Source organism: Micropterus dolomieu, linkage group LG13 (assembly GCF_021292245.1).
Source record: "Micropterus dolomieu isolate WLL.071019.BEF.003 ecotype Adirondacks linkage group LG13, ASM2129224v1, whole genome shotgun sequence".
Lineage (NCBI taxonomy): Eukaryota > Metazoa > Chordata > Actinopteri > Centrarchiformes > Centrarchidae > Micropterus > Micropterus dolomieu.
In genome coordinates this window covers 28,705,700-28,722,374 of record NC_060162.1, presented here as the reverse complement: position 1 = coordinate 28,722,374, position 16,675 = coordinate 28,705,700, and the positions used below count along the sequence as shown (strand labels likewise).

Sequence of the window (16,675 nt, the reverse complement as noted above, 5' to 3'; positions counted from 1 at the left end):
ATATAGTAATATTACGAGTAACATAACTAGTTACTTTTATCATCCCGTAATAAGTAAAGTAATATTATTACTAGTAACTTATTTCAATTTCTGAGTAACTTGCTCTTACACTGGTTGGGGCTCAAGACTACAAGTTTGAAAAGGACAAAATAAGGAGGTGTACAGTTAAAGAGTAGTAATATACCAGACCTCTTTAGCCTGCTCTGCTACATTAGCCGCTACTAGCATAACACACACCAATCTGACCCAGCTATCATCGGTCCAGATGCATTGTGGGTAATGTCGGCACTAGGTCTTGGAAGAAAGATTTTATTGATTATTTTGATATCTTCATTTAATATGTCTTACATATGTATCAAGGAGGGAAAAACTAAAGACTCCCTTCTGTCTTCCTGAGGATTTGATAGATTGTACTCTTTTCCTCCCTTAACTCATACACTATTGCTTTAATACCAATTTAAGGAACAAAATACAATTTATTACCAGTTAAGAATAAAAGAGACATAGAGATCAACATTATGCTATCAACAACTCAAAGTTTTGAAGGTTGAAAGCCCTTTAAAACAAAATAAGGAGATACAGATATAAGGACATCTGGGGTGGTGATGGCGCAACAGATAAGACTCATGCCAACTCCTCATTGTGACACATCCACCATTGTGTCCCTGAGCAAGACACTTAACCCCTAGTTGCTCCAGAGCCGTGCGACCTCTGACATATAGCAATTGTAAGTCGCTTTGGATAAAAAGTCATTTATTTATACATAAATTAATAAATATAATGTAAATCTGTGCCGATCGGACATCACCTAGGCACTAAAGTAGAAAAAAAATGTTGGAAATGTAGTATTCAGAGCATTCTGATTTTGCTAACAGTGATTAATTTTACATACATTGACCTCATTTGAAACTTTGGACATAATAGGTCCCCTTTAACAATACACAAAGACTTTTTAAAGGAACAGTCTGCAATATTGCAGCTGCCTATTTATAACGATTTGAGTTCTAATTCGTTCTATGGGCAGGAAGGATTTGAATTATGCGCTAATGAAAAAGCGCTACAAGATAACTGTGATTTGGCGCCTAACAGAAATAGCATCCACTAATTAAATTTTTTTTTTTAGGTTGTGACCAATCCGCTGATATTGGCTCACTGGAGCAGCTTTAAGACCAAAATTCTTTATACTCAATAATATTTCAACAAACCGAAAGGTTTTACATTAATAAAACAGTAAGCAAAAGTGAACAGTATTTCACTTGCCTTTATTATTTAAGAGTAATTATTTGAGATGTAAACATAATTAAACAATAAAATAGCTTGCCTTAGAAATTCTGCAAGGACATACCTGGTTGAACCTGCGTGTGAATGCGACCACATTGGGGGCCAAACTGTGTTTCTCTTTCCCATTCCATCCACAGCTGGCCAGCTCCTGCCAATCAGAAAATCAAAACACTAAAGACAATACAAAAATATATCACGTGTATTATTTTCTAATATCATAGTCAAATTAATAGTGCAGAAAAGGAAAGAAGAGAAAGACCAAGAGTCCAAACCAGTCTAGCAGCTCTTTGAGGCTGTGTTTAAGAACAGCAATGCTTTGCTAACATGCTAACATCAGCACACTAACATGGTCATATGAAGCAGGTATACTGTTTACCAAGTTCACCATCTTAATCTACCGTGTTTGCATGCCAACATTTGCTAATTAGCACTAAACACAAAGCTGAGAAAAACAGCTGAGGATTATAAGAATGACATTTGTTTGCAAGTATATGGTCCTAATCAAAATAAAGTTGTCACCTGATGATGGCGCCAAACAAAAACTCACCAATGATATTACAATTCATCCTGAGAGGGACATGAATATATGTCTAATGTGTATATAAATACAGAATATGTATAAAATTTCATGCCAATCATGATGTCAGGGTGATCCTAGATGAAATATCAGGGGATGACCAACATCAAGCTCTGGGGAATCATGTGAATGTCTGTTTAGACTTTGTGCCAATTTAAATTACAATGATTTTTTCCATTCCTTCGAGGATTTGATCCAGTTTGACAGGCCTAAATAAAGGCATTAACAAAGGAACATCCCGCACTGACAGGAAAACACCCAGAAATCCAAATTTCATTATATACAAGATTACTTTCATTTGGATTAATCCCATGTTCCCATGACTGTTCTGATCTGTTTACTTGTGAGAACAAGGGTGATGTAATTTATCGATATAATGTTCAAATACTGCCTGTACACTTCAGCACGGTCCGGCAGAAAAACAAAACATTTTACATTGTATTGGGGGTTCCCTGCGCCCACTGCATGGGGTGGTTGGTATATCTTCAACAAGGGTCCACAGAAGCTCTCTTTGACCGAAGCTCTCTGTGACAGGTAAGGGTGTAACAATTCACCAAATCTACGGTTCGATTCAGACCTCGATTTATTTCCACTCATATTTTGTGGGGGAGGGACATTATTATTGTCATCCTTATTATTTTCCATCTTAGGTTACAGGCAGTATCACTCAGTCATGATTGTACTAAAACAGTCACGTGACACATGCACTTGGAAGACAATAAAGTAGGTTTCAGGTGTAATATTTACAAAATAAATACAGTGTTTTCCACATTTACTTTACCTAGGTATTTTAACAGCTGCCTAACTATATTTGCCAACTCATTTTAGAATTTTGCAAAGAAACACAGAAAGAGATGTTATCTGGTATTATGGCACAAGACACGGAGGAAATTTCACATTACAGAGAGACAGTGAACGCACCACTGCAGATGACACTCAGTAAAACGTTGTTTTAGATCATCGGGCGCACCTGCTGCGGTGAAAACAAAAATCGTGGATGAGTTTATTAAACGCGACGACTTTATGAAAGTACTGCTGAAGCACAAAGTGAGCAGAGACACGTACAGGCAGAGAGAGACTAGATGTGTACCTTGGGGTGTGTGTGTGAGTGAGAAGTGAATAAAGAGGGAGCAGATACAAGTAGCGACTAAACACTGAAATAAGGTGGAAAATGAACTAGAATAACCAACAATCAGTGCCCTGATGTCTTGATGAAAGACTAATACATGATGCTATGACATCACACTGTTTCATCACACTAATCGAGTGCCAAATAGCTAGGTAGGTAGCGAATAGGTACAGGAAGTAATCAAATAAATCAATAAATTATTATTTTTAAACTATATATATATATATATATATATATTTTAACTGTAGCAGTCTTTATGCTTTTTGGGCATTATCAATAATAAAACTTTTTTTTAAAATGATGTTAAAATGCGTAGTTTGAAGTAAAGATCAAATAAAACATTTATACTATCAGTTCCAGTTTCCTGATTCCAGACTCTTAGTCCTCCTACTGAGCTCCTGAAGTATGGGTTGAGATAACTTGCCCTAGATTAAGTGTTGCTCACCACTGACAGGTATTCTATTCAGGAAAAATAAAATTCATGGCTGTGTAGCTGTAATTGCTGACATCTGGAAAAACCGAACTGAACCACACACACCACGGGCTTCATCTTGAATGAATTTCTAATTTTCAGTCCCTAATTAATCGACCATCTCTGCCTGGTCCTCTTCACTGCATACATCTGTGTAAAGCATGTGGATGGAAGGAAATCCTTCAGGGCAGAGAAGTGACTGGAATTTCATTGACTAACAGAGGATAAGAAAGGTTTCCAGTGGAGAGGCATGGCAGCAATAGACGTATTTGAAACAGAAAGAGAACTGCAACTATTCTGAGGGGAGGGGTAGATCTCTGAGGGGTTCCCTGCAAAACACTCACAATTATCCTAGGGCCCATTAACAGATTATTAATAAGATTAGTAACAACTTTTATTACTGTTCCCTTAAGTTCATTTTAAGAACAGTTCATTTAATGTGTTACACCACAGATGGAATTCTGCCTTTTTTTCCCCACAAGAATAAAATGTGAAGTTGGAAGATTTCCCAAGTTATAAGTGGAAATAATGCTCAGGAGACAAACCACTTGGACAACAACTCTTACCTCTGGCTGTATTGCTTTGAAGACTGGTGCATCCATCAGGGTGATTTGGCTCTGAAATAACAAGAAAGAAGTCTACATTACCTTTCAACATGCAATGGTATATACATGGATACAGTATATACGACATCTGATGGACATTTTGAAACTATGATGGTGGAAGAATACATGGATAGGTCCATAAGTCATAACTGGAAATGATGGATTAGGAATAACTGCTTAAAACATCTGCGTCTGTTGATGGGCTTCGATGATAAATGAATAGAATGGGCTGCTGTATGTCTGAGGCTGCAGGTTAATGTTAGAGTTTCTCTATAAATGCTAGCAATCTTAGTGGAAAGCTGGAACCTGTGCTAAGTGCTGAAACTGCAGTTCCTCTAATCCTCATTAAATCCTGATTTTATGAAAGCTCTGACTTCTGTACTAAAGTCAGATCTCTAATGTCATGGTAACACAACAACCAGTGTGAACAAATTGTTTAACTTGCTGCCTACTTAGCCATGGTAGAAGCACAAACATTTAAGACAAACCAAATCAAGTCAGCACAGAATGAAATACTGTAAAATTATCACTGAAATAGTTTTGAAGAGATGCGATCATATAAACTGTTTCAAACTGATTTGCTAGAGAAGCTTCTTTCCATTTGTTGAGCTGTTGACTATACGAGGAGATAACGAAATAATTGCTCTAAAGAGAGAAAAGTAGCAAAGCTGGACCTAAAAAAAAGTTAAGTGTCCTTTCTCTCAACTCTCCAGTCTTCTATTCTCCTGCCTCAGGTAAATGTGCAGAACGCCATCTTTTACCCTCAGCCAAATTCAATCGATCGTGCCCCTTACCCTGTAGAGTGCCTCCTTGGACAGTAGATCTGACCTAAAACCAAAACACTGAGCTAAAAAGGAGGCGAAAAAGCTGTGCAGCCCAGCAGAGTTGATGAGAACTCTGTATGCATTAAACAGACCGTCGGCCATCGTGGGACCTCCTGGCTGTCGGTGCCTCATTCAGCCGCTGATCTGGATCTTTGTCCCCAGGAGATTCCACCTCTCCCCTTCTCTCTCTCTAGTTTGCATTTTATCATGGCTCTCTCTCTATGTGAATGTTGTTTTCCTCTATCTAAATCCTCTATCCTTTTGTGTTTGTGTGGCCTGTCCTCTGTCCAGGTCACCATGGTGGTGTGGCTCAGATCCCATCTGTGGGTGACACCTGAAGCTGCTCTATTGAATCCATCCTCTTCCCTTATGTTTTAATGTACATTTTGTGATCATAATTGTGTATTGTCATGAATGACTTTCTGTTGTGAATCTATTTGTACACACGACATCTGTGTAATGTCCATCCGTTCTGGGAGAGGGATCCCTTCTTGCTTGGGTTTTTTTTCGGGGGGGGGGGGGTCCTTATTCGAATTGAGGGCCTCAGGACAGAGGAAGATCAAGATTAACTGACTTGATGTTCTACTGTGATGATTAAGTGTTCCCTTAATTTTTTTGAGCAGTGTAGGATGCTTGGGTCTTTCAGGTAAGACCTGATCCGTCTTTTATACTGCACAAATACTGAGGCACAACTGAAGTATACTCACAGCAAACTCCTCAGGAGTCACCTTCAGCACATCGAAGACGACTGCATCGTAGCTTTTGGCGTAGTCCACACAAGGTCCATCCAGAGAATCAGAGCTGCTGCTGGCCTGAGAGACAGAAATTAAACTATCATAGTAAGTGCTCGATACCTGCGTAACCACAACCACAACATTTGTCAGATTGCCCAAAAATTTTATTTGGACATTTATGATTTTAAAAAGGTAATAATTCCTGGTGATTTTGGTAACCTGCAGGCATCTCTTCTGTCTACTGCAACATTTACATAAAATGTTTCATTGACAATCAGTTTGGAATGATTTTCAGAGATATAGTTGTGGATACCTTCCCCTGATGATGAATCCTACTGTTCTGATATCTATTTCTATATATGATGACTCCCTGGCCTCTAGCACGAACACACAAGAGCACACACGATAAACCCAGGACATTTAAACGTTCCCTGTGGAGTTTTGAGCATTAACACTTTGGAGCAGTGTCTTGAGTGGGTTTCCATTTTGATTGTTCTCGTGCATGGCACAAGAACACACAGGCACGTATGGGTATGCACAAGCATTTGCATGATGCGATACACACTCCAGCTAATGGTCTCACACTATTCCAGTGATAAATAGGTGGCGGCAGCATGTCAAAAACACATTAATGTGCCAGTAAAGGCAGTAAAGAAGATGAATGCTAATTAAAGCTGCAAGCAGCATTAAACGGGCCCTTACACGTGAAGCACGGGCCGTGCCAGAGGTGACACAGCTCTGCCGACGCGGCTCTGAATTTGACACGTGCTTTGGATGCTGCACGAAGGACTGTCCCCTATGTGGCACTAGAGGAGTACTTGGTAACTATACTTTATGTCCTGGGCATGTCAAGTGAAGAACACATCGTGAAAATTTTATTTAAAATCGCATGAAAAGGGTCACATTGAGTTTACTTCTTGTTGCCAGTAGGTGATGCTACAACTATAACTGAATTTTGGCATGTAGATGTGTTCGGGGCGGGACCATAATCAAGCACATAAAGTTTGGTACATATTTGAGTATGTACAGTGAAGTTACGTTTCAGGGCAAAACATGACTTCATCAATGTGTTAAGGATTTTCTGAGATAGTTTTGAAGATATGGCCGAACTGTTATAAGTTGTTCATCACAGCATATGAATAGTCAGTTGCGCTATGACTATGAGCAAATATTAGCATGTAGATGTGTTCAGAGCAGGACTCTTCAAACATGTAAAGTTTGGTGCTGATATGCGCATGTACACTGAAGTTACAACAACTTCCTGTTTCATGGCGCCTTTCCCCAAAAATTCATAGTTTTTACAACTTTATATGGAGTTAATTTTGTTTCAATATTATTTATTAACAAATGAGCGATCCGTGTGTAAATGTCAGACTTCTAAACTCACAACAATATTTTGCAAATATAAAACAGATCTGCAAATACACAAATAAATTAAAAAAATATCTGTGAATATATTAAATCATTTACAAATAAATTATTATCTTCCTACCATTTACAACTTTCGAGCAGGCATTTGCGAGTCCCGCTTGTATTTGTGGATCTCATTTCTTCACACTCAGAGTTTTGAAACAAACTTTTGGCCGGTGTTTTTGTATGTCTGGACATGCTACATGTAACACAGAAAGTTTGTAAACATTGGTGAAACTTGATTTACTCACACAATTGTTAGACCTCAAGGATCACCCAACGTGTTTTGGTGAGAAACAACTTGTAAACAAAATGTTTTGTTTGTTTACAAGAAAACTCCACAGGGCTCCTTTAATAAGTCAAATACAGGCAGGAAAGGACAATGACTGGGACAAAGACAAAGATACTGGATACTCCAAAGACTAAAAAGGCACATGCAGTACGATCCAAAATGCAAATACTCAAACCATTAGGAATGTGGTTATGCCACAACAGCAGACACTTAAAAATAAAAATAACTTGCATAATGTGATTCACTGGATTTTTATAGCGAATCAAAGATTCCACCAAGTAAGAAGAGATGCTTTGTTCCTGGCATATTACCCATTTCAAATTATGATAATATGGTATAAATGCCTCTGATGATTCCCCTCGCCTGTTACTTAGCCTTGATTCCATATGCTTTGAATGTTGACTTTTTATCCTTCCAAGGTTAATAAGGTTCAGCTGTGGCATTTTAATCAACAAAACCAAATGGAAAGTTGTTTTAATAAAACATTACTTGGAAAAAGAGAATAGGCATACAAGAAGGCTTGTGCACAAGTCATTTTTAGCAGCGTTACTGCCCAACACCGGGAATCAACAAAGACGCTACAATAAAGATGTGCTGGATTAGCATTTTCAGACTGTACACTTTATTTCTCTTTTTGCAATAAAGATTTAAGGAGGGAAAAAAAATTATTCTTCCGACACCACATGAATGCAGTCAGTGCTCACCCCTCCCTTTCTAAGCGCCTAGGAGAACCTACTTGTGCTAAATAATACGTGTGGTTCTCCATTTGTCCAAATGTCTCTTCTTGTCTTACTTCTAATAAACCAACTACTACTAACTCTTCTTCTTCTTCATTCACCAAAGTGACAAAACGTGGCTAGTTGCTCTAACTGTAGAAACATGGTGGAGCAACATGACAACGGCCATGTAAGAGGACCCATAGTGTATTTAGATAGGGATGGGACTCTATACTGACGTGACGACGCTGTGTCGAGATTCCGAAGCACAGACGTTTCGAAATACTGCTCCAAAGCGTGGTTCAAAACGTCAATGTCACGTGACAGTGGTGAAGCAAGGCTTATTTAAGTTTCACCCCTGTTTCGACAGGTGGCGCACCAGCCACTTCACAATAGGTGCGTTTGACTTCACGCGGCGCTGCGCAGAGCTGACTTAACGTGATGCATGCTGGACTTAAAATAAGGCATGCTGGTTAGAAATTGTGTCCGACTTTCGCCGGCGCTTCAAAACGTCACCATGTCACATGACATTAAAACCTCGTGGGAGCAAGGCAGCTGCAGGCGCCGCAGTTGCTTTTCCCCAGCTGCACCAACTTGGAATCACACTTTTGCCTGGTCGAGATCACTGATCTCAGCTAAGCTCACGCAGGTAGAATGTGTAGTCACCTGCAGTTCACGTTAGACTATCAAGTCGGCGAAAGTCAGCCGCCGTCATCTCAAACGCACCTACTGATTCACAATGTTTGAAACTCCCAGAATGCTTAAAAGGTCAAGCAAACACATCCCAACTTTGTGGGTTTTTGTGAGAGGAGAAAGATTTTGAGAGATAGCGACATACATAGTGATTTCAGATATTAGCATATTAATTGATAGGCTAGTAAGAGACAGATATAGTAACCTTTATAGCGATATCGAGGATAATTTAGTGACATATAGAGAGATAGTGATAGAGACAGATAGCTAACACTAGATAGGTGTGTAGCTAGATAGATAAGTGTAGATTAAGATGGAGAATGCACGCAAGAGATCCCGTTCTCTGGTGTGGGAACATTTCTATTTGGAAACCCCAAATAAAGTGAGGTGTATGATTTGTGATAGGCAACTTGCCTACTGCAACAATACATCCTCCAGGATACGCCATTTGAGGTGTATTCATCCTACCATTTTAGAGGGTGCAGAGGGTGGTAAAATTCCCCCTGTACACTGGCCTGCTGCTGCTGGGCCATCTAAACAAGGTATGCATTGTTTGAAAGATAATTCAGATGAAATCCCTCACTGAGAAAGTAGTCAGTTTTAAAAATGTTGACCTGGTAATGCATCTACAATATAATGTCCAAATCACAACGACACCACTTTAAATATTTGAATACTACAATAGGCTACAACTGGTGGCTAAAATGGGTCTTGTATTGAATCAAAATGTTTTATAGGCTACCTGTTAAAAGCAACAAACAGTAACTTCCCCGTAGTTTTTGGTGTTTTATATAATAGATATTGTAGTTAACATAATTATTTTGAATTGTGACACACACTGAGCAGAACTGAGCTAATTTTTCTCATTGTATTTGGCCTATGCTGTTGTACATCCAGCTTACAAATAATGGCCTATTTGGCCTAATAATCTAAAGCACTAGGCACTATTTCAAGCTAGATTTGCTCAGTTTCAATAATTTTATCAAACAGTAGGTTTTATGTTCTTTTTAAAGGCAGACAGAGAGAGCTGGATGAGGCTTTGGTGAATATGGTGGTGAAGGACCTACAGCCCTTCACTATTGTGGAGAATGAAGGCTTCAGGGCCTTTGTCAGAAAGATGGACCCCAACTTAATCCTCCCCTCTAGGAAGGCACTGAAGGAAATGGTCAGTGAGAAGTACAAACACTGCCAAGGAGCAAGCCAAGGCTGACCTACAGAAGGTTGATTTTGTCAGTCTTGCGGCTGACATGTGGTCATCCATTCATATGGATGGGTACCTTGGAGTTACTTGCCATTACATAACACAAGAAGCAAAGATGACAACTGTGGTACTTGCAGTCACCAAGTTCCACCAGTCCCACACAGCCCAGCATATAATGGAGGCGAAAAGTGTGCTCATGGCTGAGTGGGGAATAACCTCAAAGGTTCAACGCCTTGTGACTTATAATGCAGCAAAAAGTCTTAAGTGCCCAGCTCCTGAACCTACGCCATGTTTCACGTTTTGCCCACACTCTAAATCTTATTGTGAAGCGGGCCAGTGATCAAACACCAGTACTTCATGAAATTTGCAACAAGGCAAGGAAAGTAGTTGGATTATTCTGATCCAGCTGCAAAGACAAAGACAAACTTGTGTGAGTTTCAGTGTTTGTCTGCCCATCAGTCCCTGCATCTCCACAAGACGTGGAGACTAGATGGAACAGCACATCTGACATGCTGCAACGCCTAAATGAACAACGTGAGCCAGCGGCTGCTGCACTTGCCAACCTGAACAGTGACACTGTTCCTCTTACAAGCCTGGAATATGAGGTGATTACTGAGTGCTTAACACTCCTCCAACCTTTCAAGCTAGCAACGACAGAAATGTCAGAGGAACAGAGAGTGTCGACATCCAAAATGATACCACTTTACAGGATGTTGCAGCGCAATCTCACAGAGAAGATGAAACATGCAACACGAGAGCCAGCTGCACAATTGGGTAGGCTGCAATGACCACAATGCTTCTGTAATTGACCAAAAATGTCATATTATGTTAATCAGATACAAGATGGCGCTGAGTATAGCTGCCTCGGTGTTAGGTGTGCTTTGTTTTGTTTTTGTATGTTAATTCAGTTTTCGGCTGTGATTCCCGGCGCTCTTTCACGAGGGAGGAGCTCATGAACATCAGGGGAACATCTCCAGCGGATTTAATTCCCACTTTTCTTGAGTCATCAGTGGAATTATTGGACATTTTCATGAAGGGCTCGCACGCTGTCGTTCGCGCCGCAGGAGAGGGAAGAGAGCCGGGTCGCTTGTGCATCAATATTTCTCTCCAACGTGCGCTCACTGTGCAACAAACTGACCAACTTCAGCTTCTGGTGGGGAAAAACAGAGACTCTTATTCATCTTCTGTTCTGTGCTTCACGGAGACCTGGCTGTCTGAACTGATACCGGACTCCACGCTGCAGCTGGCTGGCTTCCAACTGCACAGAGCGGACCGCGACACAGAACTCTCCGGCAAAACAAAAGGTGGAGGTGTTTGTTTATATTAACAATGGCTGGTGTAGCGACGTGACAGTGATTCAGCAGCACTGTTCTCCTAATCTGGAATTTCTTATCATTAACTGTAAACCGTTACTTCCCCCGTGAGTTTGCTTCATTCACTCTGGTCGGTGTTTACATCTCGCTGCATGCCAACGTTCAGGACGCACAGCGCATGCTGGCCGACCGGATACTGTGTGTGGAGCAGACAAACCCGGACTCCCTTGTTACTGTTCTCGGTGACTTTAACAGGGGAAATCTCAGCCAAGAACTCCCCAAATACAGACAGTTTATAAAGTGTCCAACCAGAGAGGGGAACTTTGGATCACTGCTACACCACAGTTAGCAGTGCCTATCACGCCGTCACACGCGCTCCACTGGGACACTCTGATCACGTGATGGTCCGTCCGATCCCTGCTTACAGGCAAAAACTAAAGCTCTATAAACCTGTAGTGAGGACATCAAAGAAGTGGACTAGTGAAGCTGTTGAGGACCTCCAGGTGTGTTTGGACTGTACTGAGTGGGATGTTTTCAGGACTGCTACCAACAATCTGGATGAGTTTACAGAGGCTGTGACGTCCTACATCAGCTTCTGTGAGGACAGCTGCATTCCAACATGGACCAGGGTGAGTTATAACAATGACAAACCCTGGTTCACAGCTAAACTCAGACGGCTAAGGTTGGAAAAGGAGGAGGCATTTAGGAGTGGTGACAGGGCCGGGTGCAGGGCGTTAAAGTACAGGTTTAGCAGGGAGGTGCTAGAAGCTAAACGACTGTACTCAGAGAGACTAAAGAACCAGTTCTCTGCAAACGACGCCACTTCTGTCTGGAGGGGGTTCAGACAGATCACAAACTATAAACCCAGCTCCACCCCCTGCCCCCCTCTCTCCATCACAGAGAGGGAAGGCAACAGTCTTTTCAGGAGGCAGAAACCCCGCAAAGCAGCTGGGCCGGACTCTGTCTCCCCATCCACCCTGAAGCACTGTGCTGATCAGCTGTCTCCGGTTTTCACAGACATTTTTAACAGCTCACTGGAGACATGCCATGTGCCAGCCTGCTTCAAAGCCTCCACTATCGACCTGGTGCAGCTAGAACAGTCTGGAGCTCAACGCTCAGAAGACAGTGGAGATGGTCGTGGACTTCAGAAAGAGCCCAGCCCCATCCTCCCCCATCATCCCGTGTGACTCCCCAGTCACCACTGTGGACTCCTTCCGCTTCCTGGGCACCATCATCTCCCAGGACCTCAAGTGGGAGCTGAACATCACCTCCCTCACCAAGAAGGCCCAGCAGAGGATGTACTTCCTGTGGCAGCTGAAGAAGTTCAGCCCGTCAAAGACAATGATGGTGCACTTCTACACCGCCATCATTGAGTCCATCCTCACCTCCTCCATCACCATCTGGTACGCTGCTGCCATCGCCAGGGACAAGGGCAGGCTGCAGCGTATCATTCGCTCTGCAGAGAATGATTGGCTGCAATCTTCCTTCTCTTCTGGACCTGTACACCTCCAGGACTCTGAGGCGAGCAGGAAAGATTGCAGCTGACTCCTCCCACCCCGGACACAAACTGCAGTCCATCAGGACCAAAACCTCTCGCCACAAAAACAGTTTCTTCGCGTCTGCAGCTAGCCTCATTAATAAGGCCCCGGTCCCCCACTGACACTCCCCCCTTGCAAATGATACAAATGTCTCTGCACATGTAAATACTGTTTCATTTCATGTCGGGCACAGACCTGGCACGTCGCACATATTTGTTGTTTATTGTTTATATATTTATATGTACACAATGTTCTCTTCCGTTGCGTTACTTCTGCACGGCACAGACCCAGAATAATGCACATATATATCTGCAACGTTGTTCTTCCATTCCATATTTATATATATTTCTACATTTATTTATGTTGACTGTATGTTTGTCTCCGTTTAGCACCTTATCACCACAGCAAATTCCTCGTATGTGTAAAACACTACTTGGCAATAAAGCTCCTGATTCTGATCAATTTAATTAATATGTCATGATTTGCTCCCGTTGTGTACTTTAGGCTCGTACCTGAAGGATGGCCTGCACTCCACATGTGGGACTTACAAATCATTCCGAGTATTGGCCCTGTCAACACTGCTGGATCCAAGATTAAAAAATCTGGCATTTGGAAATCAAGTCAAAGCCCACGAAGCTGAGAAGAACTTAACAATGGAGTGTGTTGCGTTAATGCGTTCATTAACAACTACCATAACAACACCTGATGGTGAGCAATTTCAGTCTATATTTTATTGTATGTATGTATTGTAAGAATAATGTAAGTAGGCTAATGCCTTAGACATATCTATGCTGCATAACTAACTTCAATTTCCATTAAATCAGAGCTACAGCCATCAAGTTCCTCAGGCCCACCACCACGATCTGCTGCAGGAGCAGCAACAACGGCAACCAGTTAGAGAGAGTCCTATACTGCACTGTGTGGCCAGTTGTGTATTCGGGGCGTGGCTTAGCGAAGGGTTAATTGAAGAGTGGAGATATAGCTGGCTATGTGAGACTAGGCCTCTCTGATTAATGTACTAAAATACAACTTTATAATTGTATTCACTGGTTTTGGTGGTTTTGGTGAAACTGGATTAGATTTTATGGAGAAATTATTTTCCCTCTTGTGGTGATTTACAGAGTTTGTTACCAGTTACTTTAGAGGCTAACACTGCTAACGGTAGCTGCCGCAAGCTAGTTAGCTCAGTTAGCTGTGCAGCTAGCTGTCCTATCAGCTGATTCTGCCCGGAATGGAAGCTGGTGTTTACAGGTGTTTAGTACACGAGCTTTGGACTGCTGGATTACTCAGTTACAGTTAGTAGCCGCTAGCTGTTACTGTAGCATTAGCAACATGTAAAGCTATCTGTCATCAGGAAACTTCATAACTTACGGAGTTGAGGCAGAGCAGCCAGAGGACATCAGAGGGAAAACCACAAAATATGTATCTTTCTTTCATAAACGTAAAAGCACTTTATGTGAGACATACTGAACAACCTCCAGCTCTAGCGCAGTGGAACAACAGCTTGGTGTTGTGTTGGACGGTGGGGCTGAGAGCACTGTGTTCAGTACGTGTTCCGTTGGCGAGACCATCTACTGTGCTGAAGGGCTGGAGGAGGTCCAATCCTAAACAGATCCCTCCATGTCAATAAGGGAGGCAAATTGTGTAAAATTGTCAAACTGTGTTTACTGAAAGACTGAGCAGGAGAAAAGGAGAGAGTTTTTCTCTCATAGTCTGGGAGTCTTTAGACACACATATTTTGATTGAAAAGACATGGAAAAGTGGATTTCATATAATATGGGACCTTAAAGTTTCCTTAAGAAATACAAAGCTTGTGTACATAAGCACACGGTGTGTGCCTTGATCTGTCCAAAGAAGATGAGAGGGGGTTGTAGCCAATTCTGTGGTCTAGTTGCTGCCACACAGACCACTGGTCGCTACCACTAAGGGCGCTAAAGATAGTGGTTGCTGCCACACGGACCACTGGTTGTCCTGTCTTCAGCGCCCCTAGTGGCAGCGACCAGTGGTCTGTGTGGCACATTGACTGTATATAAAAAAGGTGTGGCAGCAACCCTAAGACTATGGAGCCTCCCGTCTCATGCCCTCCTTCCTGGTTAGCTAGGTCTTCTTCATACTTTGGTGTTTATGAACTGAACAGTAATGGCAATCATGTGCTTGAATAAAATACTATCTATTAATTTTCAGGCCATTAAAGCTTGTTTATAAAAGTTTGATAACTTCACAATTTATAAATTTTGTAGTCGACATTTTAGTAGATATAATACTAGGTGTTATAAATGTTTGTCTTTCTTATAAACTTAGTTAGCCATTTATCTTTTCAAAGTATTATTTAAGATTTCAAAAAGCCTCCATTTTTTATGTTGCATAGGGTATCTTTCCTTAAATAATGACATTTGTTCCTCCAAATGAAATTAAATAAGATCTTATCTAATTCTTTGTATATTTCAGTAGGCATTTCCAGTGATAAGGATACATAGATCTGGATCCCTCATCCACCACATTTTGGAACCTTTTCATTATTTGTTTAATCATAGGCCTGAAGTTTAGGTTATTGCAGAGTTTTTCATTCTTATCACCATTGGGGTGGTGGTGGCGCATAGATAAGTTGCCTTTGGTGTGGGAGACCTGGGTTCAATTACCACTGTGAGACACCATTGTGTCCCTGAGCAAGACACTTAACCCCTAGTTACTCCAGAGGCGTGCGACCTCTGACATATATAGCAATTCGCTTTGGATAAAAGCTTCAGCTAAATGAATAAATGTAAGTCACACCCAGGTATGTAACTGGGTTCTTCACAGGATACCATTAACCATTAACAGTTCTTAAGTGGTAGTGTAATAAACAGATTTGTTCAAGTTCATTCTTAAGCCTGAGACAGTAGAAAACTCCTCAACACATCTAATTGCTTTAATCCATTCCTCTCTATTAGACAAAATAAATTTATCATCTGCCAGTTGAGATAATTTAAAATTATCTAAGGTCACTTTAGGCCGACTTTGGAATCACAGACTGTATTAAAACTTGAAACTAACCTTTTCTTAATGTCACAATCGTGGTCACAATTTCTGTGACAAGGAACAGAGAGGGGCCTTCCCTCAGAGACTGTGGTAGCGACCGGTGGTCCGTGTGGCAGCCTAGCAGCAAGGCAGCGACCAGACCACAGGATTGCCTACAAACCCTGCTGAAGAAGATCCGACTCTGGTGGGATTTCCCCGTGATGTAGAATAGCAGGTGTCGGAGGTACAAATACTCCCAGAAACTATTTATGGGCAGATTGTATTTTGTGACCTGCTTTTCAGGTGGCAATGTCAAATTAAGTTAAGGCTCTTAATGAGATTGATAATAAAAGTTATGCATGATACAGTGAGGAAAATAAGTATTTGAACACCTGTCTATCAGCTAGAATTCTGACCCTCAAAGACCTGTTAGTCTGCCTTCAAAATGTCCACCTCCACTCCATTTATTATCCTAAATTAGATTCACCTGTTTGAGGTCGTTAGCTGCATAAAGACACCTGTCCACCCCATACAATCAGCAAGAATCCAACTACTAACATGGCCAAGACCAAAGAGCTGTCCAAAGACACTAGAGACAAAATTGTACACCTCCACAAGGCTGGAAAGGGCTACAGGGAAATTGCCAAGCAGCTTGGTGAAAAAAGGTCCACTGTTGGAGCAATCATTAGAAAATTGAAGAAGCTAAACATGACTGTCAGTCTCCCTCGGACCGGGGCTCCATGCAAGATCTCACCTCGTGGGGTCTCAATGATCCTAAGAAAGGTGAGAAATCAGTCCAGAACTACACGGGACGAGCTGGTCAATGACCTGAAAAGAGCTGGGACCACCGTTTCCAAGGTTACTGTTGGTAATACACTAAGGGGAACCTTCCG

At 41.5% G+C, this 16,675-nt stretch overlaps 1 protein-coding gene across 1 annotated transcript in view; it reads right to left on the bottom strand.

Annotated features, from left to right (window-relative positions):
- Positions 1-16,675, bottom strand: part of LOC123981397 (ras-specific guanine nucleotide-releasing factor RalGPS1-like) — a 131,994-nt gene that overhangs the window by 95,717 nt on the left and 19,602 nt on the right. The window contains exons 4-6 of the mRNA XM_046066186.1: positions 5,596-5,700; positions 4,026-4,076; positions 1,346-1,429 (exon numbers count right to left, since the gene is read on the bottom strand). Of these exons, the coding sequence (XP_045922142.1) occupies positions 1,346-1,429; positions 4,026-4,076; positions 5,596-5,700 (240 nt within the window). The remainder of the gene's footprint in view (positions 1-1,345; positions 1,430-4,025; positions 4,077-5,595; positions 5,701-16,675) is intronic.